Source organism: Pristiophorus japonicus, chromosome 14 (genome assembly GCF_044704955.1).
Source record: "Pristiophorus japonicus isolate sPriJap1 chromosome 14, sPriJap1.hap1, whole genome shotgun sequence".
Taxonomy (NCBI): domain Eukaryota; kingdom Metazoa; phylum Chordata; class Chondrichthyes; family Pristiophoridae; genus Pristiophorus; species Pristiophorus japonicus.
This window is the reverse complement of record NC_091990.1, coordinates 163031885-163058383: the sequence shown is the minus strand read 5'-3', so window position 1 is coordinate 163058383 and position 26499 is coordinate 163031885. Positions and strand designations below refer to the sequence as shown.

General features: G+C 44.1%; 1 protein-coding gene across 1 annotated transcript in view; it reads left to right on the top strand.

The window, feature by feature from the left end:
- Positions 1-26499, top strand: part of slc22a18 (solute carrier family 22 member 18) — a 136544-nt gene that overhangs the window by 101611 nt on the left and 8434 nt on the right. The window contains exons 8-9 of the mRNA XM_070899758.1: positions 19033-19134; positions 22155-22275. Coding sequence (XP_070755859.1) covers positions 19033-19134; positions 22155-22275 — 223 coding nt within the window. The remainder of the gene's footprint in view (positions 1-19032; positions 19135-22154; positions 22276-26499) is intronic.

Below are 26499 nucleotides of genomic sequence, written 5' to 3'. Positions count from 1 at the left end.
CGCTGCCATTTTTCGTCCGGTTCCAGCTGTAACAGGTGGCGCTTAAACCCCGAATTTCTATGCTTATTTGTGTGATTTGGTTCGGCTGTTTGCCTATGATCCACAGGTATTTGGTTGTGTTTTTCCACTCTTTGTGTTGCTCCAGGAGACATTTTTCCTTGTGAAGCATCTCGAGACGTTTTACTAAATTAAAGGCTCTATATAAATGCTCATTGCTTTTGTACTCTGTGAAGTGACAATCTTGATTCTTATAAAGTGGGTATCAGTGAGACACTAGATTGTGACCTGTGCAGGATATTACTCTAAACCTTAGATAGGCTATTCCAACACCCTCCTGGCTGGCCTCCCACGTTCTATCCTCTGTAAACTTGAGCTCATCCAAAACTCGGCTGCCCGTGTCCTAATTCGCACGAGGTCCTGTTCGCCCATTACCCCTGTGCACGCTGACCTACATTGGTTTCGGGTTAAGCAACGCCTCGACTTTAAAATTTTCATCCTTGTTATCAATTCTCTCCATGGCCTCGCCCCTCCCTATCTTTGTAATCTCCTCCAACCCTGCAATCCTCCAAGATATCTACACTCTTCCAATTCTGGCCTTGAGCATTCCCGATTTTAATCACTCCACCGTTGGTGGCCGTGCCTTCAGCTGCCTGGGCCCTAATCTCTGAAATTCCCTCCCTAAAACTCTCCACCTTGCTACCCTTCTCCTCCTTTAAGATGCTCCTTAAAATCTACCTCTTTGACCAAGCTTTTGGTCTTTTGCCCTAATATCTCCTTATGTGGCTCGGTGTCAAATTTTGTTTGAAAGCACCCCTGTGAAGTGCCTTGAGATGTTTTACTATGTCAAGGGCGTTACATAAATACAAGTTGTTTTTGATAGGTGCCCTGTTTTCCAGTTTCTCCCCTTCTCGCCTGAAGCTGTAGACTTACGTTGAGTACCGTTGCACAGGATTTGGCCGCCCTTCGGTATTATACACAGGTTATAGTCTTCACACGTGTGCTTAGATGGTGAATATCAGTGTGGCGCTTGATTATGGGGGGCGAGAAGGTCATCATTCACTGCCTCACTGACACCCACTATGTGGCCAGTCTCATCAAAAGGAATTGCAGCCCTATTCATTGAGCAACACGGAGTGTCACCAGAAGGTGATGTGTAGATCCAATTGCAATTGAAAGAGGTGGCGTTAGTTAGCATGGGAAAAAGTATGTATCTTAAAAACAGCCTAAGGCAAAAAGAAAGGCACAGGCAATAGCACGTCAAGACACAGCATGATGGAGCCCTAGAATAATGCAACAGCAGTGTTAGCCTTGAGAAAAACCTGCAGCTGCAAACCAAAGTTCCCATTCTGATTTTCAGGAGATCCATCACTAGACCGGTAGGTCCAAGTTCATCTGTGTTCTGTTTTGAGTTAGCCGATATCAGCCAAGCCTCAGTCGGGGTTCTACAATTGGCTTTGGCACGCCTAGGTTAGGGAGGTATAAAATCACCCAGTGTTCCAACTCCTGTTGGCTATCCAGGGACCAGTGCTGGAAAGTGCACAAGCCTGGACATTGGATGAGGACAGGATTGGGATTAGCTGTGATAACCTCAGAGTTGAATAGCTTATTGTAACTTTCTGTCCAGGCTCACACATGAGGAATGACCTTTGGGTGAGCTGCTGGAGGAATCACGCCTCAGTAAAAGTCAATGCCTTCAGGGGAGTAGGAGAAAAAATTAGAAAAATTCACCACATAGACTTTCATTCCATTGCAACATTTTTCTTTCTCAGCGATTTGTCGCAGATAAGATAATGCCTGTCATTGCTTAAATTACCTGCAAACTTTGATTCATCCTTATCCAACACTTGACCTTTTCGTTCTTGCATATTTTCTGCATGACACATTCTTCATTTCTGGTTCATGGAGCTCTTGAAATCTATTACAGTACGGGGTTGCATCTGTAGGTTAGCACAGATCGCACTGTGCATCGTTGTCTGAAGGTATACTTGCACAGTGCATGCCACCTTTTCTTGACACAAAATACTAGAAATACACAACAGGTTGATCAGCATCTGAAGTAAAAAGGATGGGCTAACATTTTGATATAGACCCTTCGTTTGAACAGTTCTAATGATGGGTTTCCACTCAAGACATTAACCTGTCTTTCTCTCTCGGATGTTGACGAACCTGCTGTTTTATTTTTAAATTTCCAGTATTTCTATATTTTTATCTCCATATTTTATCTGTAAGGAATCGTTTTGGAGTGTAGATGTAATCAAGAAATGCCAATGTGCTGAGTCTGTAAGAAAGTCCAGTGTCAGGCTAATACCATTTGTGACCTGCATGTGACAGTCTAGGTACTGCTGTGCTTGCCTTCTATTCTAATCTTTTAGACCACAGTCAGTACGGCCTTGGTCATCAGTCACTAGGCGATAATATTGCTCAGGTTGCTGCTGCATTCTGCAGGATGACACCTGCTCCCTGTATCAGCTTCTCCGCACCCTCTCATCCCCATCAGTGAATCAGAGCAATATTGCTGCAATGGCTGTCTTACCCAGTGTGCTGGATGTGCTGAGTGTACCTGCCTGCAGGAACAGCAGGAGCGGCGAAGGCGCGGCGAGAGATTGCAGAGCGACGTGATCAGGGCCCAGGAGAGGCGAGGGCTCAGGGGCAGCATGGGCCAGCCCACACTGCGATATCATCATCATCATCGGCAGTCCCTCGGACTCAAACGAAGACTTGCTACCACTCTTAAAATGAGCCCTTACGTGGCTGAACAGTATGTATGATATGTGCGCGCATTAGGTCCGTACAGCAGAGCAGGTCTCCAGTCGTCTTGGTTAACCCTTGTCACTGGACCAAGACCTCGCTCTGTCAAGCCCGTGTGGTGGCTGGTTGCAACGGTCACCCCACGTTAAAAAAATCCATGCACAGGCATCTTCCACCCTTCAGGATGTAGTTTGGGATCTGGAATATCACGTCCTTCATTGAAACACCTGTGAACTCATCCCTTTTTGGCGTGGGAGCTGTCATCCTCGATACGAGGGACCGCCTAAGAAGAGAAGAGCTGGGTGTTATAGACAACAATGCGGGGTTGGGACGCCTGAGCAGAAATTGCTGGAAGAGTTGGGAACAGTGACTAAAAGCATCGTCAAAGAAGTAGGTTAGAAGAGGCTTTTGTAGGTGTGGAGCGAGATAGCGGAACAGAGGGGTTGAGGTAAAGAATCCCAGCATTGCTGGGCCATGATGCTGAAACCTCTGTCACTAACGGAGGTGCATTGAGTGGTACCATGCTTGTGCACCTTTTGAACGAAGCAGTGAGAGAGGCACTGGATAATTTGCTTTCTAACCCTGTTAGAAGGGGTCTAGCCGCCAACCAGTGCAGTCTCCAAAGGGCTAAAACTAGGTTTGCGACATGTGAAACTGCATAAGCAATACACAGCACCACTGTTAAATCCTAATGCGTTCAGTGTATTTCCTGCCCCTTTATGGTTCCATGCAGCTTAACCAACCCTTGGATCACACCAGCCATATTCCACTCAGCAAGTTCCTGCAGGCACACAATCGGGCGGAGGTTGAAATACCTGTATTTCTGATCAGTTAACATTATGTCCATAACCCATTCATTGGCCAAGTGCACAGCAGGAGTGGAGAATGCCATGGACAGATTTTCAGCTTCTGATTGACATTCAGTAATAAAAGGTTTGCTGATTCTTCCCTTAATGGAGAGGGTTAAAGTCTGAAATGGTGGCTGGCATCAGCTGAGCGAGAATTTGGGCCTGCCCCAAAATATTGACCGATTGATGCCTTTTTTGTTTATTTTCCATTTTGCTCCACCCACCATCTTCTCCAGCCCTACATCCCAGTGCACAAGCTCCACGCTCCCAATTCTATTCTACTTTGTGTCATTTCTCTCACTAAACGCCATCGTCAGTGGCAGAGCCCGCCTCCTGGGACTCTCCATAAACCCCCGTGCCTTGCTATCTGCTCCCTTTCAAAAGCCTCTCAGAAATCAACCTCTTCAACCGTACTGTTGTCACCTCTAGTAACCCCTCTCCTCCTTTCCGCTCAGCATCCTTGGATTCCTGGGTCATCTCTCACAAAATAGGCCTTATGCAAGTGTAGATTTGTGATGGTTTCTCTCTTCCTCTCCTAAAGGCACTGACTCCTCAGTGGGTACAATTCCGGAAAGCCTCCAGTGTCTAGCCTGAGCGGCCAGTCTTCATGTAAGAGCCTAGATAGCATTGGCACACCGCACAACGTGCTGTCCTCATCTGATACACACACATATTAGCATTTTCCTGCTGAGTCACGAGATAGTGATCAGGAATGGCTAACTCAGTGCAGACCGGAGACCTGCTGGCCAGTGTGATTCTGTATCACACTGGGTAGTTCCCACTAAAGCGATATAAATGTTTTAATGAACTTACCATTCTTATTGAAACGTTTTACCTGTTCACAATATCTCGGCTCATTGTGCTGGTTATTGAATGCCAATGGTTCCTTTTGGCATTCATGTGGTACTGAAAGATCAAAGAGACTGGAATCCATACCAGCAAAGTTGCTTTAATCCAACATAATGCCTTTCATACCATTAATTAGCTGATTAATGTGATGTTGATTTAACCTGAAATACCTGAGTTTCCTCTCTCCACCCAAGCATTTGCTTTCTCACAATGGCTAATACTTTGGCATCTGTGAAGCTGGAGGCGGAATGTAAATTGAGTGATAATCACATAGCTGACTGTGCAACCGTGGGAAAAGATGTTTTACAAAAAAGCCCAAAGGCAAAAGAAACCGCCTGCTGGCAACACATTCATATGCAAAGTGGTATATAGACCATTGTTACACATTGATCAGACTGACAACTGGCGTGGTCCTACTGATCTCCTACAATGGGGCTTCTCAGTTCTATGATGATCAGCTAGTTGAGGGGATACTGGAAGATTACAGTAGGCATCAGGAAGTGGAAGATACAACTTGCTGAACTGTGTCTGACCAAGGCCATTCACTAAGCAATGCAGAACCAGGCATCTCTAGGTCAACCAGTTGAAGTTTAGAAGAATGAGAGGTGATCTTATTGAAATGTATAAGATTCTGAGGGGGCTTGACAGGGTAGATGCAGAGAGACTGTTTCCCCACATGGGGGAATCTAGAACTAGGGGGCATAGTTTCAGAATAAGGGGTCGCCCATTTAAAACAGAAATGAAGAGGAATTTCTTCTGAGGGTCGTGAATCTTTGGAATGCTCTACCCCTGGGAGCTGTGGAGGTTGGGTCTTTGAATATATTTAAGGTGGAGATAGACAGATTTTTGAATGATAAAGGAATCAAGGGTTGTGGGGAGTGGGCGGGGAAATGGAGTTGAGGCCAGGATCAGATCAGCCATAATCTTACTGAATGGCGGAGCAGGCTCGAGGGGCCAAATGGCCCACTCCTGCTCCTATTTCTTATGTAACCAGCTAGTCCAGCTATTGAGAGAGCTGTTGCAACACTGATTGTGTTGGGAATAGGGTGAAGGAAAAAAAGTGTGCCTAGAGCATTCTTCCTGATGTTTCAGACTCCAACCTCACAAGTTCGAATGTAATGACTTAAAACCATACTGTATTGTGTGTATAACTGTTCAGTCACCTGAGAACTCACTTTTAGAGTGGAAGCAAGTCTTCCTCGATTTAGAGAAACTGCCCATGTTGATGATGTTCAACCTGGGGCATGACCTCAAGATGTGGACAGCTGAAATATTTTGGCAAACTGTTGCAACAATTGTTACAGCTGATTGATTACAATCACACATCACCCAAACGTTTGTGGCCTTTGGGCAAATCTGTCCTCTCTGACTCCTGTAGCTTCTCAATCTTGGCATACCTGCTCCCTGAATCAACCTTTTAAAAAAAAACTCCTTTCTTTGCCAATTTTCTTCTCTCTTCTGAAGGCATTAGGGACTTTTACATTCCAAGGTTTTATCATTTCTGTCTATACTTCATTGTACTACTGAGAGCATGCTACGCTGTTGATAACCGAGGTCTCATCTGCCGTTTTCAGGTGGATGTAAAACATCCCATGCCACTATTTGATGAAGATCAGGGAATTTTCCCAGTTTATCCCTCAACTAACACCCACTAAAACCAGATTATCTGGTTATTTATCTCATTGATATTTGTGGGCCTTTGCCTTGTGCAAATCATATAGAATTACATAGCATGCAAAGCACAAAAATAGGCCATTCGGCCCAACAAGTCCATGCCGGTGTTTATGCTCCACACCAGCTTCCTCCCACCCCTATTCATCTAACCCTATCAAGATAACCTACTCCTTTCTCCCTCGTGTTTATCTAACTTCCACTTAATGCATCAATAATCATGCCTCAACTACTCCCTGTGGCAGCAAGTTCCACATTCTAACTACTCTCAAGGTAAAGAAGTTTCTCCTGAATCCCAGATTAGATTTATATATCAAATTTATGGCCACAAGTTCTGGTCTCCTCCATAAATAGATCCCAGCTCTTTCTTCAATTTAGCAATTAAAGTTCATCTAACTCATACCATTTTAAAGAGGATTTTTTCTGATTGATTCTTAAAGTTGTTTTGCAATGCCAGTTTCTGGTACAATTCAAGCTCTACCCATTAAAGAAAGAAAGACTTACATTTATATAGCGCCTTTCAGGACCACTGGACATCTCAAAGTGCTTTACAGTCAATGAAGAAGTACCTTTGGAGTATAGTCACTGTTGTAATGTGGGAAACATGGCAACCAATTTGCGCAAAGCAACTCCCACAAACGGCACTGTGATAATAACCAGATAAACTGTTTTTGTTATGTTGATTGAAGGATGAATATTGGCCAGGACACCGGGGATAATTCCCTTGCTCTTCTTCAAAATAGTGCCATGGGATCTTTTACATCCACCTGAGAGAGCAGACAGGACCTCAACACTGGCGTTTCAGTCTAGATTTATGTACTCAAGTTCCTAGGCTTCACTAATATTTTATTTCAGTCATGCCTAAATACAGATCAACATCTAAACAAGACATCTTGATTACATCGTGTTATATTATTTACAGCACAGAAACAGGTCATTCGGCCCTACAGGTCCATGCAGCTATTTATGCTCCACACGAGCCTCCTCCCACCCGTTTTCATCTCTAACCCCATTAACATATCATTCTATTCTTCTCTATCCTTCTCCAACGCCTCTCCACCATCGTCCAGCTGGGTGCACTCGCCTGGTTCCATTCTTATCTATCTAATCATAGCCAAAGAATCACCTGCAACAGCTTCTCTTCCCACTCCTGCATCCTGACCTCTGGTGTCCCCCAAGGATCTATCCTTGGCCCCCTCCTATTTCTCATCTACATGCTGCCCTTTGGCGACATCATCCGAAAACACAGCGTCAGCTTCCACATGTACGCTGATGACATCCAGCTCTACCTCACCACCACTTCTCTCGACCCCTCTATGGTCTCTAAGTTGACAGACTGCTTGTCCGACACTCAGTTCTGGGAGGAGCAGAAATGTTCTCCAATTGAATATTGGGAAGGTCGAAGCCATTGTTTTCAGTCCCCACCATAAACTCCCTTCCCGAGCCACTGACTCCATCCTTCTCCCCAACTTCTGTCTGAGGCTAAACCACACTGTTTGCAACCGTGGTGTCATATTTAACCCTGAAATGAGCTTTCAACCACATAACTAAGACCTCCTATTTCCACCTCTATAACATTGCCCGTCTCCACCCCTGCCTCAGCTCATCCGCTGCTGAAACCCTCATCCATGGCTTTGTTACCTCTAGACTTGACTATTCCAACGCACTCCTGGCTGGCCTCCCACATCCTACCCTACGTAAACTAGAGGTGAACCAAAACTCAGCTGCCCATGTCCTAACTCGCACCGAGTCCCATTCACATTCCCACATTTCCACATTCTACCCTAGTTCTAGACACTCAAGTCTGGGGAAACAACCTCTCAGCATCTACCTTGTCAATCCCCTTCAGAATCTTGTATGTTTCAATGAGATCACCTCCTACTCTTCTTAACTCCAGAGAGTATCAGCCCATTCTACACAGTCTCTCATCATAAGACAGCCCTCTCATCCCAGGAATCAATCTAGTGAACCTCCGTTACACCGCCTCCAAGACAAGTATATCCTTCCTTAGATAAGGAGACCAAAACTGTGCACAGTATTCCAGGTGTGGTCTCACCAAGGCCCTGTACAATTGTAACAAGACTTCCTTACTCTTATACTCCAACCCCCTCACAATAAAGGACAACATACCATTTGCTTTCCTTATTGCTTGCTGTATCTTCATGCTAGCTTTCTGTGTTTCTTGCATAAGGACACTCAAATCTCTTTGAACACCAACATTTAAATGTTTCCCACCATTTAAAAAATATTCTGTTTATCTATTCTTTCTACCAAAGTGAATAACTTCACATTTCCTGACATTATACTCTGCCACCTTACTGCCCACTCACTTAGTCTATCTATAGACCTTTGCAGATGCTCTGCGTTCTCCTCACAGCTTACTGTCCCACCTAGCTTTGTCCGGGGATGAGGGGGTTGACTTATGAGGAAAGGTTGAGTAGGTTGGGCCTCTACTCATTGGAATGCAGAAGAATGAGAGGTGATCTTATTGAAACATATAAGATTATGAGGGAGCTTGACAAGGTGGATGCAGAGAGGATGTTTCCACTGATAGGGGAGACTAGAACTAGAGGGCATGATCTTAGAAGAAGGGGCCGCCCATTTAAAACAGAGATGAGGAGGAATTTCTTCTCTCAGAGGGTTGTGAATCTGGAATTCGCTGCCTCAGAGAGCTGTGGAAGCTGGGACATTGAATAAATTTGACAGAAATAGACAGTTTCTTAAACGATAAAGGGATAAGGTGTTATGGGAAGCAGGCGGGGAAATGGACTCCATAATCAGATCAGCCATGATCTTATTGAATGGCGGAGTAGGCTCAAGGGGCCGAATGGCCGCTACTGTTCCTATTTCTTATGTTCTTATGTATCTTCAACAAAGTTAGATACATTACACTCGGTCCCTTCATCTAGGTCATTAATATAGGTTGTAAATAGCTGAGGCCCCAACACTGATCCTTGCTAGTTACAGCCTGCCAACCTGAAAAAGACCCATTTATCCCTACTCTCTGTTTTCTGTCTGGTAACCAATTCTCTATCCATGCTAATACATTACCTCCAATCTTGTGTAATAATCTTTTATGTGGCACCTTATCAAATGCCTTTTGGAAATCCAAATACACTACATCCACTGGTTCCTTTTTATCTACCCTGCTAGTTACATCCTCAAAAAACTCTAAGAAATTAGTCAAACACAATTTCCCTTTCATAAAACTATGTTGACTCTGCCTAATCATGTTATGAGTTTCTAAGTGCCCTGATACCACTTCTTTAATAATGAATTCCAGCAGTTTCCCGACAACTGATGTCAGGCTAACTGGCCTGTAGTTCCCTGTTTTCTCTCTCCCTCCTTTCTTGAATAGCGGTGTTACATTTGCTACCTTCCTATCTGCTGGGACAGTTCCAGAATCTAGGGAATTTTGAAAGATCAAAACCAATGCATCCACTATCTCTGCAGCCACCACTATTAGAACCCGTCAGGTCCAGGGGATTTGTCGGCTTTTAGTCCCATTAGTTTCTCTAGTCCTTTTTCTCGACTTATACGAATTACATTTAGTTCCTCACCCACACAAGTCCTTTGGTTCCCCACCATTTTAGTTATTTTTTTGCATCTTCTACTGTGAAGACAAATACAAAATATTTGTTTAACGTTTCTGCCATTTCCTTATGCCCCATAATAATTTCTCCTGCCTCATCCTCTAAAGGGACCAATGTTTACGTTTGCTTCTCTCTTCCTTTTTACAAACTTGTGGAAGCTCTTACAAACTGTTTTTATATTTCTTGCTAGTTTTCTCTGTCTATATATTTTCCTTTATATCAATTTGTTGGTCATCCTTTGTTGGTTTCTGAAACTTTCCCAATCCTCAGGCTTACTACTATTCTTCATAACATTATAAGTTTCTTCTTTCAATCGAATGCTATCCTTAACTTCTTTGCCATTACACTCTAGTTTACCGGAATATATGACCTCTTAAGAACATAAGAAATAGGAGCAGGACTCGAGCTTGCTCCGCCATTCAATAAGATTATGGCTGATCTGATCTTGGCCTCAGCTCCACTTCCGTGCCCGCTCCCCATTACCCTTGACTCCCTTATCGCTCAAAAATCTGTCTATCTCCGCCTTAAATATATTCAATGACCCAGCCTTCACAGCTTTCTGGGGCAGAGAATTCCACAGATTTTACAACCCTCTGAGAAGAAATTCCTCCTCATCTCAGTTTTAAATGGGCGGCCCCTTATTCTAAGATTATGCCCTCTAGTTCTAGATTCCCCCATGAGTAGAAACATCCTCTCTGCATTTACCTTGTTGAGCCCCCTCATTATCTTATATGTCTCAATAAGATCAGCCCTCCATTCTTCTGAACTCCAATGGGTACAGGCCGAACCTGCTGAACCTTTCTTCATAAGTCACGCCCTTCATCTCAGGAATCAACCGAGTGAACCTTCTCTGAACTGCCTCCAATTAAATAAGGAGACCAAAACTGTACGCAGTATTCCAGGTGTGGCCTCACCAATACCCTGTACAGTTGTAGCAGGACTTCTGTGCTTTTAGACTCTATCTCCCTTGCAATAAAGGCCAACATTCCATTTGCCTTCCTGATTACCTGCGGTACCTGCACACTAATTTTTTGTGTTTCATGTACAAGGACCCCCAGGTCCCTCTGCACTGCAGCATTTTGTAATTTTTCTCCATTTAAATAATAATTTGCTTTTTTATTTTTTCTGTCAGTATGGATAACCTCACACTTTCCAACATTATACTCCATCTACCAAATTTTTGCCCACTCACTTAGCCTCTCTATATCCCTTTACAGATTTCTTGTGTCCTCCTCCGAACTTGCTTTCCCACCCATCTTTGTATCATCAGCAAACTTGGCTACATTACACTCGGTCCCTTCATCCAAATCATTAATATAGATTGTAAATAGTTGAGGACCCAGCACCGATCCCTGCGGCATCCCACTAGTCACTGTTTGCCAACCGGAAAATGACCCATTTATCCTGACTCTGTTCTCTGTTAGTTAACCAATCTTCTATCCATGCTAATATATTACCCCCAACCCCGTGAACTTTCATCTTGTGCAGTAACCTTTTATGTGGCACCTTATCTAATGCCTTCTGGAAATCCAAATGCACCACATCCACTGGTTTCCCCTTATCCACCCTGCTCGTTGCATCCTCAAAAGAACTCCAGCAAATTTGTCAAACATGATTTCCCTTTCATAAAACCATGCTGACTCTGCTTGACTAAATTATGCTTTTCTAAATGTCCTGCTACTACTTCCTTAATAATGGACTCCAGCATTTTCCCAACCTCAGATGTTAGGCTAACCAGTCTATAGTTCCCTGCTTTCTGTCTGCCTCTTTTTTTAAATAGGGGCGTTACATTTGCAGGTTTCCAATCCGCTGGGACCTCCCCCGGAATCCAGGGAATTTTGGTAAATTACAACCAATGCATCCACTATCTCTGCAGCCACTTCTTTTAAGACCCTAGGATGTAAGTCATCAGATCCAGGGAACTTGTCCGCATTTAGTCCCATTATTTTACCCAATACTACTACTTCAGTGATAGTGATTGTTTTAAATTCCTCCCTCCCTATAGCCCCTTGATTATCCATTATTGGGATATTTTTAGTGTCTTCTACCATGAAAATCGATACAAAATATTTGTTCAAAGTCTCTGCTATTTCCCTGTTCCCCATTATTAATTCCCCAGTCTCATCCTGTAAGGGACCAACATTTACTTTAGTCACTCTCTTTCTTTTTATATACTTGTAGAAACTCTTACTATCTGTTTTTATATTTCTTGCTAGTTTATTTTCAAAATCTATTTTCCCTCTCTTCATTATTTTTTTAGTCGTTCTTTGCTGGTTTTTAATTGTTTCTCAATCGTCTGGTCTCCCATTAATCTTGGCTACTTTGTATAGCATTGTTTTCAATTTGATACCATCCCTTATTTCCTTAGTTAGCCGCGGATGGTTATCCCTTCTCTTACAGTCTTTCCTTCTCATTGGAATATATTTTTGTTGAGTTATGAAATATCTCCTTAAATGTCCACCGCCGCTCATCAACCGTCTCATACTTTAATCTATTTTCCCAGTCCACTTTAGCCAACTCTGCCTTCATGCCTTTGTAATCTAATTTATTTAAGCTTAGGACACTGGTTTGAGATCCAACTTTCTCATCCTCCAACTGAATTTGAAATTCGACCATGCTATAGTCACTCATTCCTACAGGACCCTTCATTGGATCATAGAAACATAGAAAATAGGTTCAGGAGTAGGCCATTCAGCCCTTCGAGCCTGCACCGCCATTCAATAAGATCATGGCTGATCACTCCCTCAGTACCCCTTTCCTGCTTTCTCTCCATACCCCGTGAACCCCTTAGCCGTAAGGGCCATATCTAACGGCGCCTTGAATATATCCAATGAACTGGCATCAACAACTCTCTGCGGCAGGGAATTCCACAGGTTAACAACTCTCTGAGTGAAGAAGTTTCTCCTCATCTCCGTCCTAAATGGCCTACCCCTTATCATAAGACTATGTCCCCTGGTCCTGGACTTCCCCAACATCGGGAACATTCTTCCCGCATCTAAACTGTCCAGTCCCGTCAGAATCTTATATGTTTCTATGAGATCCCCTCTCTTCCTTCTAAACTCCAGTGAATAAAGGCCCAGTTGATCCAGTCTCTCCTCATATTACAGTCCAGCCATCCCTGGAATCAGTCTGGTGAACCTTCTCTGCATTCCCTCAATAGCAAGAACGTACTTCCTGAGATTAGGAGACCAAAACTGAACACAATATTCCAGGTGAGGCCTCACCAAGGCCCTGTACAACTGCAGCAAGACCTCCCTGCTCCTACACTCAAATCCTCTAGCTATGAAGGCCAACATACATTCGCCTTCTTCATCGCCTGCTGTACCTGCATGCCAACTTTCAATGACTGATGAACCATGACACCCAGGTCTCGTTGTACCTCCCCTTTTCCTAATCTGCCGTCATTCAGATAATATTCTTCGTGCTTTTGCCCCCAAAATGGATGACCTCACATTTATCCACATTATACTGCATCTGCCATGCATTTGCCCACTCACCTAACCTGCCCAAGTCACCCTGCAGCCTCTTAGCGTCCTCCTCACCGCTCACACTGCCACCCAGTTTAGTGTCATCTGCAAACTTAAGATATTACACTCAATTCCTTCATCTAAATCGTTAATGTATATTATAAAGAGCTGGGGTCCCAGCACAGAGCCCTGCGGCACTCCACTAGTCACTGCCTGCCATTCTGAAAAGGATCCGTTTATCCCGACTCTCTGCTTCCTGTCTGCCAACCAGTTCTCTATCCACGTCAGTATATTACCCCTAATATCATACGCTTTGATTTTGCACACCAATCTCTTGTGTGGGACCTTGTCAAAAGCCTTTTGAAAGTCCAAATACACCACATCCACTGGTTCTCCTTTGTCCACTCTGCTAGTTACATCCTCAAAAAATTCCAGAAGATTCGTCAAGCATGATTTCCCTTTCATAAATCCATGCTGACTTGGACCGATCCTGTCACTGCTTTCCAAATACGCTGCTATTTCATCCTTAATGATTGATTCCAACATTTTCCCCACTACTGATGTCAGGCTAACCGGTCTATAATTACCCATTTTCTCTCTCCCTTTTTAAAAAGTGGTGTTACATTAGCTACCCTCCAGTCCATAGGAACTGCTCCAGAGTCGATAGACTGTTGGAAAATGATCACCAATGCATCCATTATTTCTAGGACCACTTCCTTAAGTACTGTGGGATGCAGACTATCAGGCCCCGGGGATTTATCGGCCTTCAAGCCCATCAATTTCCCTAACACAATTTCCCGCCTAATAAGGATATCCTTCAGTTCCTCCTTGTCACTAGACCCACTGTCCTCTAGTACATTTGGAAGGTTATTTGTGTCTTCCCTCATGAAGACAGAACCAAAGTATTTGTTCAATTGGTCTGCCATTTCTTTGTTCCCCATTATAAATTCACCTGAATCCGACTGCAAGGGACCTACATTTGTCTTCACTAATCTTTTTCTCTTCACATATTTATAGAAGCTTTTGCAGTTAGTTTTTCTGCTCACTGCAAGCTTCCTCTCGTACTCTATTTTCCCCCTCTTAATTAAACCCTTAGTCCTCCTCTGTTAAATTCTAAATTTCTCCCAGTCCTCAGGTTTGTTGCTTTTTCTAGACAATTTATATGCCTCTTCCTTGGTTTTAACACTATCCTTAATTTCCCTTGTTAGCCACAGTTGAGCCACCTTCCCCGTTTTATTCTTACTCCAGACAGGGATGTACAATTGCTCAAGTTCATCCATGTGATCTTTAAATGTTTCCCATTGTTGATCCACTGTCAACCTTTTAAGTATCCTTTGCCAGTCTATTCTAGCCAATTCACGCCTCATACCGTCGAAGTTACCTTTCCTTAAGTTCAGGACCCTAGTTTCCGAATTAACTGTGTCACTCTCCATCTTAATAAAGAATTCTACCATATTATGGTCACTCTTCCCCAAGGGGCCTCGCACAACAAGATTGCTAATTAGTCCCTTCTCATTACACATCACCCAGTCTAGGATGGCCAGCTCTCTAGTTGGTTCCTCAACATATTGGTCTAGAAAACCATCCCTAATACACTCTAGGAAATCCTCCTCCATCGCATTGCTACCAGTTTGGTTAGCCCAATCAACATGTAGATTAAAGTCGCCCATGATAACTGCTGTACCTTTATTGCACACATCCCTTATTTCTTGTTTGATGCTGTCCCCAACCTCACTACTACTGTTTGGTGGTCTGTACACAACTCCCACTAGCGTTTTCTGCCCTTTGGTATTCCGCAGCTCCACCCATACCGATTCCACATCATCCACGCTAATGTCCTTTCTTACTATTGCATTAATTTCCTCTTTAACCAGCAACGCCACCCCGCCTCCTTTTCCTCTCTGCTTATCCTTCCTAAATGTTGAATACCCCTGGATGTTGAGTTCCCAGCCTTGGTCACCCTGGAGCCATGTCTCTGTGATGCCAATTACATCATATCCGTTAACTGCTGTCTGCGCAGTTAATTCATCCACCTTATTCCGAATATCTCTCGCATTGAGGCACAGAGCCTTCAGGCTTGTCTTTTTAACACACTTTGCCCCTTTTGATTTTTGCTGTAATGTGGCCCTTTTTGTTTTTTGCCTTGGGTTTCTCTGCCCTCCACGTTTACTTTTCTCCTTTCTATCTTTTTCTTCTGCCTCCATTTTATTTCCCTCTGTCTCCCTGCATAGGTTCCCATCCCCCTGCCATGTTAGTTTAACTCCTCCCAAACAGCACTAGCAAACACTCCCCCTAGGACATATTTTTCTATGTAATATGAAGATTAAAATCGCCCATGATTATTGCTGTTCCTTTTTTACAAGGTTCTATTATTTCTTGATTTATACTCCGTCTTTGGTAGATGGATTGAATATCACACTAAGGCTCAGGTAATACCGAATGTATTTATTCAACGTTAAATAGGTAAATAAACAGTAGTCACTAAAAGCATATTATAACCTTTACTCTATTCACCTTGAAATGAGAAAAAACAAATAATCTGTTCCTGTGCTAACTGCCAACATATGATGATTCTTGAAACATAGTTGCTCACTTCTTACATAGCTACCATGGAGCCAGTATTAGCTCTCTCGCTCTCTCTGGCTTTAAACTGACTGGCTTGTAAGTCCACCAAATATAAGCTTACAATCGGAAGTTCCTGGTCTCCGTGCTCTCAGCAGAGGAACGATGAAAATTCATCGACCCTGCCCGCCTCACAAACCCGACCAAAGTAATTACTCCAATAAATCATCTAACAGACAAAAGTATTTAATTTTTGTCACATCACTCCCCTGCTTGTGAAAAGACCCCTTGTATGTGAGTCCATGCCTTAGTTACAAGGACTGTAATGTGTTGTGCCTTGGCCTGCCTGTCCTCTGGGGGTCTTCCGATTCCCAGGTCTGCCAGTGTTCCGAGGTCTCAGAATTCAAACTGCCAATCATTTTTTTTTAAAAACCTGCCGAGCAGATGTGCTACTTTTATGCCTAAAGTTCCTGGTAGTGCACTCCTGCTACAGCCTTCTGCGCTGCTATCCAAAGACCATGGGTGTATGACCCATTGGCATAGTCATCCCCCCCCCCCCTGGCAAAACTGCCTCACATCGCCATGGCAGTAGCTGCATTCTGTTCACGAGAAAAGACAGCTCATGATATTTTGGGTGTGCACCTTTCACCTGAACTGAAGATTGCATCATTACCTGGCAGGGTTGGTCCACCTGTTTCATTCACAAACAGGGAGGTGGCTTTTTCGCAATCGTTTCAATCCTTCCTTCCTCCTTTGTTTGGTGATAATGAGATATGATTCCAGATGGACAAACAAGAGCAGGGTAGGTGAGCCGGTCAGCTGCAGACACACGGCTCTGATTTCATTTCCGATTTCCAGCAGTTTGTTTACTTTTTATTTTCAGTCCACTGCCGAGGGACACACACAGTCCCAGGGCAGATTGTGTTTTTTTTTTAAATCCTAATTTTCTCCCTCCATCTCCTGAAGGGGCCTGTTTATTCTGGGCTACTGTTCCTTAGGGACTAACAATGATCTGGTAGCTCTAACAAGTGACCTTTCTTAATGGGTCAGTGCAGACAGTGAATTGTCAGCAACATCTTTGACAGCGGGGGTGGCAATACATGTTGATCAATATCAACACAGCAGGCAGTTTCCAGAGGAGGGTCATTGGATAACAGTTAAAAATGGGAACCCTGGCTGATTTTCCCAACCTTAACCCAGGAATACTGAGGCCAATTGTACTGCTGCCTGTGTTGAAATGAGCTAACACACGCAGCCCATGATTCAAAGCTGGAATCTTCCAACCTTTATGACTCAGTACCACAGCAGATGGTGTCGTTGTGGAGAGAGCTGGGTTGCGGTTCAGCATTCAAAAGCTGTGCAAGGGCAGGGCCCGGTGTCTGGAGGTCACTGTACACACCTGTCCTGCAATGGTTTGCCCAACTGGAATCTGAATTCACTGACACCAAACAAAAGAAGAATGAAGTGGTTTGAAAAGTCACCTCTCTGTGACTGCAGCAGGTGAATCAACTCTGCCGTCAGTTAATGACTGAGTCACAGAAACACCCATTAGCTCATCTGGCCATGTTGTAGTCAGTGAATGCAGAGAAAGGCAAGTGTCAGCTCAGCATACAGCCAATATCTCTCAAGCTCCATGTGCAGCCAACTCCACAAACATTTCCTCAGACAGTGCACTTCCACACACAGCTCTGGGTATAAGAACATAAAAACATAAGAAATAGGAGCAGGAGTAGGCCATACGGCCCCTCGAGCCTGCTCCGCCATTTAATATGATCATTGCTGATCTAATCATGGACTCAGCTCCACTTCCCCGCCCGCTCTCCATAACTCCTTATCCCCTTATCGATTAAGAAACTGTCTATTTCTGTCTTAAATTTATTCAATGTCCCAGCTTCCACAGCTCTCTGAGGCAGCGAATTCCACAGATTCACAACCCTCTGAGAGAAGAAATTTCTCCTCATCTCAGTTTTAAATGGGCGGCCCCTTATTCAAAAATCGTGCCCTCTAGTTCAAGTCTCCCCTATCAGTGGAAACATCCTCTTTGTATCCACCTTGTCAAGTCCCCTCATAATCTTATACGTCTTGATACGATCACCTCTCATTCTTCTGAATTCCAATGAGTAGAGGCCCAACCTACTCAACCTTTCCTTATAAGTCAACCCCCACGTCCCCGGAATCAACCTAGTGAACCTTCTCTGAACTGCCTCCAAAGCAAGTATATCCTTTCGTAAATATGGAAACCAAAACTTCACGCAATATTCCAGGTGTGGCCTCACCAATACCTTATATAGCTGTAGTAAGACTTCCCTGCTTTTATACTCCATCCCCTTTGCAATAAAGGCCAAGATACCATTGGCCTTCCTGATCACTTGCTGTACCTGCATACTATCTTTTTGTGTTTCATGCACAAGCACTCCCAGGTCCCGCTGTACTGCAGCACTTTGCAATCTTTCTCCATTTAAATAATAACTTGCTCTTTGATTTTTTTTCTACCAAAGTGCATGACCTCACACTTTCCAACATTATACTCCATCTGCCAAATTTTTGCCCACTCACTTAGCCTGTCTATGTCCTTGTGCAGATTTTTTGTGTCCTCCTCACTCATTGCTTTTCCTCCCATCTTATCATCAGCAAACTTGGCTACGTTACACTCGGTCCCTTCTTCCAAGTCGTTAATATAGATTGTAAATAGTTGGGGTCCCAGCATTGATCCCTGCGGCACCCCACTAGTTACTGGTTGCCAACCAGAGAATGAACCATTTATCCTGACTCTCTATTTTTTGTTAGTTAGCCATTCCTCTACCCATGCTAATATATTACCCCAACCCCGTGAACTTTTATCTTGTGCAGTTCCACATACAACACACAGATGCTCATTCACATATGCACTTTGACATGATCTGTGACATGTGTTATACAAAATGACTGTAACCTCTTCCACTTGTGTTCAAATTGACAGAAGCTCATCTATACTGATTCACAGTTAGGAATTAAAGTTGTTCACAGATTCCAATAGCCCAATGAGTAAACTATTGGCTGATGTGGCACTGAGCCATACAGACCGGAAGTTCAAACCGCTCCAGATCAATGAAGCATCAATAATTGTACAGCTATCTCTAATGCTTTGATAACATGAGATAGGAGAATTTCATCCAATTAGTCTTGGCTAGATTCAAAGCTGGGTTATAGGTCAGTACTCCACCCAGTCCCCTGCTTGTTTTCTCCCAAGCTATTGCGCGTTGTCGAGTTTAAATCGATGTCAATGGCTCTCTGATTGTTTTTGCTCTTCCCTAGGTTATGCAGGGGCTAGTGGTTGGAAGGCTGACTCATCAGATTGCAGAGAGAAGCCTACTTCTCTGGTCCATCCTGGTCATTTGTCTGGTGGGTTTGGCAACGGTAAGTTTTGATCTTGTGCCCCTGAATTACACGGGGTGGTGTGTCTCACTTGTCCTTGTATTCAAGAAAGTAATGAGAGCACAAGTCTTCAATGATCAAGTGAGTAATGCACCATGTGCTGAGTTGCGGAGCCACAAAGATTGGAAAGTTCCTGGTCTAAGTGTTAGTTGTTGCTAAGCTAGCTCAGACAGGGTGGTGCTTCAATAGGTTCCAGGGCCCATGTGGGGCGTCAGCTTGGCTCAGTGATGGTACTCTTGCCTCTGAGTCAAAGGGTTGTTGGATCAAGCCCTACTGCAGGACTTCAGCACATAATCTATCGGACAATTTAGTGCATTACTGAGGGAGCACGATATGGTATCAGGTGCTGGGGACGAAATTCAGTCTCCCGAAAAGGCCGCTTACCATCAGAAAGCGGCGGCCAAACGGCGGAGTTGCGCAGCCGCCGATTTGGAGTCCAACGGCTGCCGCTCACGAAATTCACCTCAGTGTTTTTTCCGGCGGTCCCCACTCCTGCCCCGCGGCTGCCGACACATCCTATTTACGTTCCCACTTCCGCACCTCTATCGATATTCAGCACAAAAAATCTTCGGCCTGCCGAGCGGTGCCCCCGACAGCTTTATTTTGCCGGCCGACTTCCAGATTGGCCGGACAATTATGTCCCCGAGTTCGGCCGGGCTGCCAATAGGCAACCTGGCAACCCCCTCTTGGGCGTCACACCACTGGCTTGGCCAAAACCCTCACTGGTGACCCAGTGGACCTAACTAAAATCCTCGCAGAGCTGGCAGTGGCCAACCCTTTAGGTGAAGGGTAGAGACGCGGTGAGGCACGTGCGTCATGATGTCATCACCGCCCCGCTCGTGAATGATAGCGGCGGTGACTCCATCTCGCCTCCACTTCCGCCCCTCTCGTGGTCGCTCTTCTGCTCACCGCCCCACTTCTGCCCCCATTATGACCGACTTCCGGTCCGCCTGAAAAAAAAATGACAAAGAGCTGAATTTCATGAAAGAGGCCACCTCACCGAGCGCGGTGGGAAAAACACTTCAAGAGCGGTAGGTGTGGCCTGTTTCGTGCTGACTGGAATTTCTACCCCACCGTCTTTCAGATGAGATGTTACACCAACATTTGCCTTATCAGTTGGTGTAAAGGATCCCATGGCACTATTGGAAGAAGAGTAGGGGCGTTCTCCCAGTGTCCTGATGAACAACAGCAGCAAACTGATTATTTGTTCTGTTTGAGGAATCATGATGTGCACAAATTTACAACAGTGACTACATTTCAGAAGTAATTCATTAGCTGTTTACAGTGTTTTTCACATCCTCAGGATGCCCTAAACACTGTAAATGCAAGCTTTTTCTTCCCATGTTCCTTCCTTCCTTCGGGCTACAAAAGGGAGAAAACATTCAGCCAGGCTTCGTGGACACAGCTCTGCTGGAAGTGTATCTTTTTTTTTTTGAAATTCGTAGCCAATCGTTCCAATTCTTTGTCAAATCACAAACGCCAGAGGTCACCTTGCACACGCCAAGGATCACTCTGCGCCAATGCTCTTAGCCAAAAGGCCTAGAGCCACTGCACCGTTCCTGGAAGTACTGCAATACCAGGTTCGTGCCATGGAGGTGGATGGGTCAGGTCCCCCACACACCTCCGTGGATGGGTCAAGCCACCCCACCCACCTCCTGTTTCCAAAAAAGCAAGCATATACCTTTCTGATCCAGGGAGAACCACCCGGAGGTCATGGTGGCTACTCCCCTGTCAGGTCAGTTACGCATGATCTTAGCCAAAAGGCCTGCTGGAAGTGTATCTGTGTAGACATCAAGTGTGGGCACGATCAGGTTTGGCCGTGATGCTACTCAGTTGAATAGCCTATCAACACTCACTCTGCACATTCACCAATGAAGACTGGCCAGTTGGGTGAGGATCTGCATCCTTCGAATCATACACAGTGAGAGTAGGGTCGCCAACTCTGGTTGGATGTATTCCTGGAGGTTTCATCACATGACCTCCTGCCTCCAAATGCCCCGCCCTCACGCTCCCACCATTGGTTGCCCAACACCTCTATCCTCGCAGCACACTGCCTTCCCATGCCCATTGGGAAACAAACTGTTACCCGATTGGATGATTCTTGTCTCGCAATTATTTTTCCCCATCTCATATTTTTATAAATAATAAGTGAAAGTGTTCAAAGAAAATGGAAAAAAACACAATTATATTTTAATGCCTCACTCTTGGAGGGTTGGGAAGCCTAAGTGAGAGCGAGGAGGGGAGAAAATTGACAGGAAAAAGAGTAAAATATTTCAACTACAGTTCAAAGAGAGATGTTAAATAAAAGCTTTTGTCCATCACCACACCAACCCCCTGAACTGTCTGACTAGGGCAGCTGTGCTTGTGGGTATGGCTTTAATAGCAGGATCAGCTCATAGCCTGAGGCTGGTCCACATCCTCACATTGCTGTAAGATAAGGGTCATGGGGTAAAGGTCAGGGATCGTTTCCTGTGGATCTTAAAGCATGCTCAAGCTGAGGTGAATGTACAGGACCTGATGCAGACGGATAGGATGTCATTGCTTGGAGCAGTGAGAGGGACTACGTAAATGGGTGTGTGAGTGTTTAGTGCCACTGCATGTGTTGTTGGAGGGTTAGAGCTGTCATGCAGGCTGAGCTCCTTCACTGAGTATAAGCAGCAAAGGTTACGGGAGACGAACCTGTGAAGATCGGCGCACAGTAAAAAGGCTCCAAGACAGTTCGAGAAGCATTTTTTGGTCCAGATTTTCTCCCGATCCCCTCCCTCTTTCTGGAAACATTGACTGTTGCTTGGTTAGTTTGTCAGGCGCCTTCTGATACATCTCACCCAAGTGGCTGTTTTTCTGTGTGAGCTTAAACTGTGATATTGGCAACATAAAAACCGTCCAAGCAGGAGGAACACACCCCCACAGTTTGTACATCACAGATGTGCAGTTATAACTCGTTTCTGTTTTAGTTCCCTCCTTCGTTCCAAGGTTAATAGTTTCCATCTGTTTTCCTTCAGGCATTGATGACAAATATATTCCATTTCTGCCTCATTTGCATCCCGATGTCCCTGGGAATCTCCGCTTTCTACCTCACTACGAATAGTATCTTAACCAAAATAGTTCCTCCCGCAGACACTGGTAAGTGGATAATACAGCACTAATTATGAATATAATACTGCTATTAAACGCCCCCTTCAAACCCTTACCCTTCCTCATGATTCATTGTGAAATGCACTGCATAGTGATTTACTGAGCCATTCAGACAAGAAGGCACCAAGTTCAATCCCTTGTCTGTGCTGAGTTAGCTGATGTCAATCAGGGAGATGCTGGGTTTGCTTTAAGAACGTAAGAATATAAGAACTAGGAGCAGGAGTAGGCCATACAGCCATTTGAGCCTGCTCCGCCATTCAATACGATCATGTCTGATCCTCGACCTCAACTCCGTTTTCCCACCCGATTCCCATATCCCTTGATTCCGCCATGGGTCCAAAAATCTATAGATCTCAGCCTTGAATATGCTCAACCCCTGAGCATCCACAGCCCTTCAGGGTAGAGAATTCCAAAGCTTTCATTTGCCTCAATCTCTCCTGACATACGGAGAGAAAATATCACAAGGCTTTAACTTTCAGAAAGGAATGGGATATATGAAATACATGAAAAGGAACAATGTGCATAGCTATGGAGAAATATCAGGAGCGTTGTTTCAAAGCTGACACAAGCATGATGGGCCAAATGGCCTCCTTTGTGCTGTACGATTCTATGATTCCGCCCCACACCCTTATCCTTTGAACCAAGCTGGAACGTTTTGCATATGTGGATGTAATGTCTGTAAGCTTGTAATGTTTGTAGCTCCACATTATGGATGTGGATGTATTGTGTACTGCAAGTGCAGGGTTAATAATAAACAGAACTAGGCAGATTCCGGAGACTTCCACGAGAGCTGCCTGCCATGTTAGGAAGCTGTGTGTGCTGTGCTCTGTGAATATGTCACATTTGGCGACTGAGATGGGATTTTTCGGATGATTTAAAGCTTAATTTTTGTTGGTGAAGGATTCAGCCAGCCGACAGAGAGACTTTGGAAGTTTCTGTCTTTGGAAAAAGCTACAAAATCCGAGGTAAAATACAGCACACAGTGTGAAGAGCGAGAGATTAAAATGGCAGGTGTATTGGGATATTTGGGTGAATATAGACATGACCGGGAACGTTTTAAAGCGTATGTGGATCGGCTAGAAATGTATTTCACTGCAAATAACATCATCAAAGTTTCAGACAATGCAGTCCAGAACCGGGCTGTGTTGGAACGTAAGAAAGCAATCTTCTTATCGGAGGCAGGTCCGGCATTATATGACACTCTTGTAAATCTGCTTGTGCCTGACGAGCCAAAGGACACAATGCTTAAAGAGATTTTAACGAAGCTGGAGCAGCACTATAACCCCAAACTGTTAGAAATTGCTGAAAGCTATCGTTTCGGGATTCGGAATCAAAAAGCTGATGAATGTATCAGTGATTACATCGTAGCATTAAAAAAGCTATCGATGCACTGTAATTTTGGAAACTTTCAAAACCGAGTGTTACGGGATCGTTTTGTTTGTGGGGTGAAAAATGATGCGATCAGAAGGAAGTTATTGACGACGGATGACTTGACTTTTGAGATTGCTTGTCAGGCAGCGAGGTCGATGAGCATGGCCGAACAATATTCCCGAGAATTAAATAATGATTACAGTCGTCAGTCAACCGAGGTAAATCACCTGCAGGTTCAAAGTAAAAGACGGGCATGGCCAAAAGTCTCAGAAACTGGAAATTCTACCAGAGCGTCGAAGTCGTGCTATAGGTGCCTGGGACAACACATTGCTCAAAGTTGTCCATACGTGAAGGCAGAGTGTTTCTCCTGCAGAAAGACTGGGCATCTTGCGAAGGCATGCCGACTGAAGGGTAAACCAGTTTTTAAAGCTATGAGTAGAAATCCAAAGAGACTGCGTAGCATGGAAGAACAACAGGACGAGGAGATGTTAGAGTTACACGTCATCAGGAGCACGAGGTTAACGGACAGCGATTCGGAAAGCATCAAAATCCACATAGATGTTGCGGGATTCAAGATACCAATGGAAATTGACACGGGTGCATCCGTAAGTGTAGTACCGGAGTCACTGTACCTTGACAAATTGCGTGATTTTCAACTGGAGAAATCCAAGATAGAGCTGCGAGGCTACTCAGGAGAGAAAATTCCTGTGGTAGGTCGTATCACCGTACCGGTGAAATATAAAGATCAATTTCAGAACTTGTCTCTAATAGTAGTGAAAGGAGACAAGCCGGCCTTACTAGGAAGAAATTGGTTGAGCTCACTGAAGTTGGATTGGAGTAAGATTTTCTGTGTGGAAGCGAGATTTCCATCAACGGATGAGGTTATCAAGAAGTATCCGAAGGTGTTCTGCAAAACTGGCAGTCCAATCCAAGGCTTCGAGTATCAGGGTACAGAAGAACGCTAGATCGGTTTACTACAAGCCATGTTCCGTACCATATGCACTCGAGGAGAAAGTTGAGCAAGAACTCAAAAGACTAGAGACTGAGAACATTATTTGTAAGATAGATCGATGTAATTGGGCTACACCTATTGTTGTACCTAAGTCCGATGGTAAGGTAAGATTGTGTGGTGATTATAAAGGAACTGTAAACCAGGTTCTAGAGGGTAATGTCCCCAATACATTGCCGAATATAGAAGATTTGTTCACATCACTGACAGGTGGTCAGATCTTCTCAAAACTGGATCTTACGAATGCCTACTTACAGCTTGAACTAGATGAGGAGTCCAAGTCATGTTTGACTATAAATACTCATCTAGGCCTATATCAATTTAATAGGCTACCGTTTTGGAGTGTCTTCCGCCCCTGCCATATTCCAAGGGGTGATGAACCAGATTTTGCAAGGTATTGAAGGGTAGTATGTTATTTGAATGACATACTAATTTCAGCACCAAATAGGCAAATTCATAATAACATATTGAATGAAGTCCTCAAACGGCTAGAGAAGCACAGAGTACAAGTGTCTGCTCGTAAGTGTGAGTTATTTAAAAACACAGTGGAGTACTTAGGGTACAGAGTAGACAAAGATGGTTTACATCCAACCATGGAAAAATTGGATGCGATCAGAAATGCACCCACTCCCAGGAATGTCACTGAACTTCGTTCATTCTTGGGTCTTTTGAACTATTATGGGAAGTTCCTACCAAATTTGGCTACAGTATTACATCCACTGAATGAACTTTTGAAAAAACAGGTTCATTGGAAATGGTCAAAAGAATGCGATACAGCATTCAAGGAGTGCAAAAGCAAATTGGTACAGAGCACCATGCTAGTTCACTATGACATATCGAAGGAGATTAAGCTAGCATGTGATGCCTCTCCATATGGAGTTGGGATAGTAATCTCTCATGTATTAAGTCGTGGGGAGGAGAGACCAATTGCTTTTGCTTCACGCACTCTCAGTGCCAGTGAGAGTAATTATGTGCAAATTGAAAGGGAAGCTTTGACATTAATTTTTGGGGTCAAGAAGTTTCATAAATACTTGTATGGTCATAAGTTTACCATCGTTACGGACCATAAGCCCCTAACAGCAATCCTCCATCCAAAGTCCCCAGTTCCAACATTAGCTGCAGCCCGAATGCAGAGATGGGCTTTGATTTTGTCAGCATATACAAAAGATATTGAATACAGATGATCAGCTGATCACAGTAATGCTGATGCAATGTCTAGATTGCCATCCCCAGCACAAGTTACACCCGATAGGGAAGAAGTGTTTTATTTTTCATACATTGATGAACTGCCAGTCACAGCTGAAGAGATTGGTAGAGCAACCAAACGTGACCCAGTGATGTCAAAGGTGTATGAGTATATTGCAAATGGATGGCCAAACCAGGTAACAAAGATACACATCCATTCTTCATTCGTAGGAATTATCAGTCGATAAAGATTGTATCATGTGGGGTGCAAGAGTGGTTATACCAAATAAATTCAGGTCCAAATTCTTAGGAGACCTCCATGACCAGCACCTGGGAATGTTCTTGACCAAGAGTTTTGCACGCAGTTATTTATGGTGGCCAGGTCTTGATAAAGATATAGAGTACATCGTGAGTCAGTGTACGACATGTCAATCGGTAAGCAAGCAACCACCACCAGTAGCATTACAGCCATGGAAATGGCCTCCCAGGGTGTGGCAAAGGCTACATATTGATTTTGCTGAGTTAGAAGGACAACAATTGTTCATTGTGATTGATAGCCATTCGAAGTGGGTTGAGGTGTTTCCAATGTGGAAAATAACAACAAGTAAAACATTGGACATTTTACGAAAATTATTTTCTGCATTTGG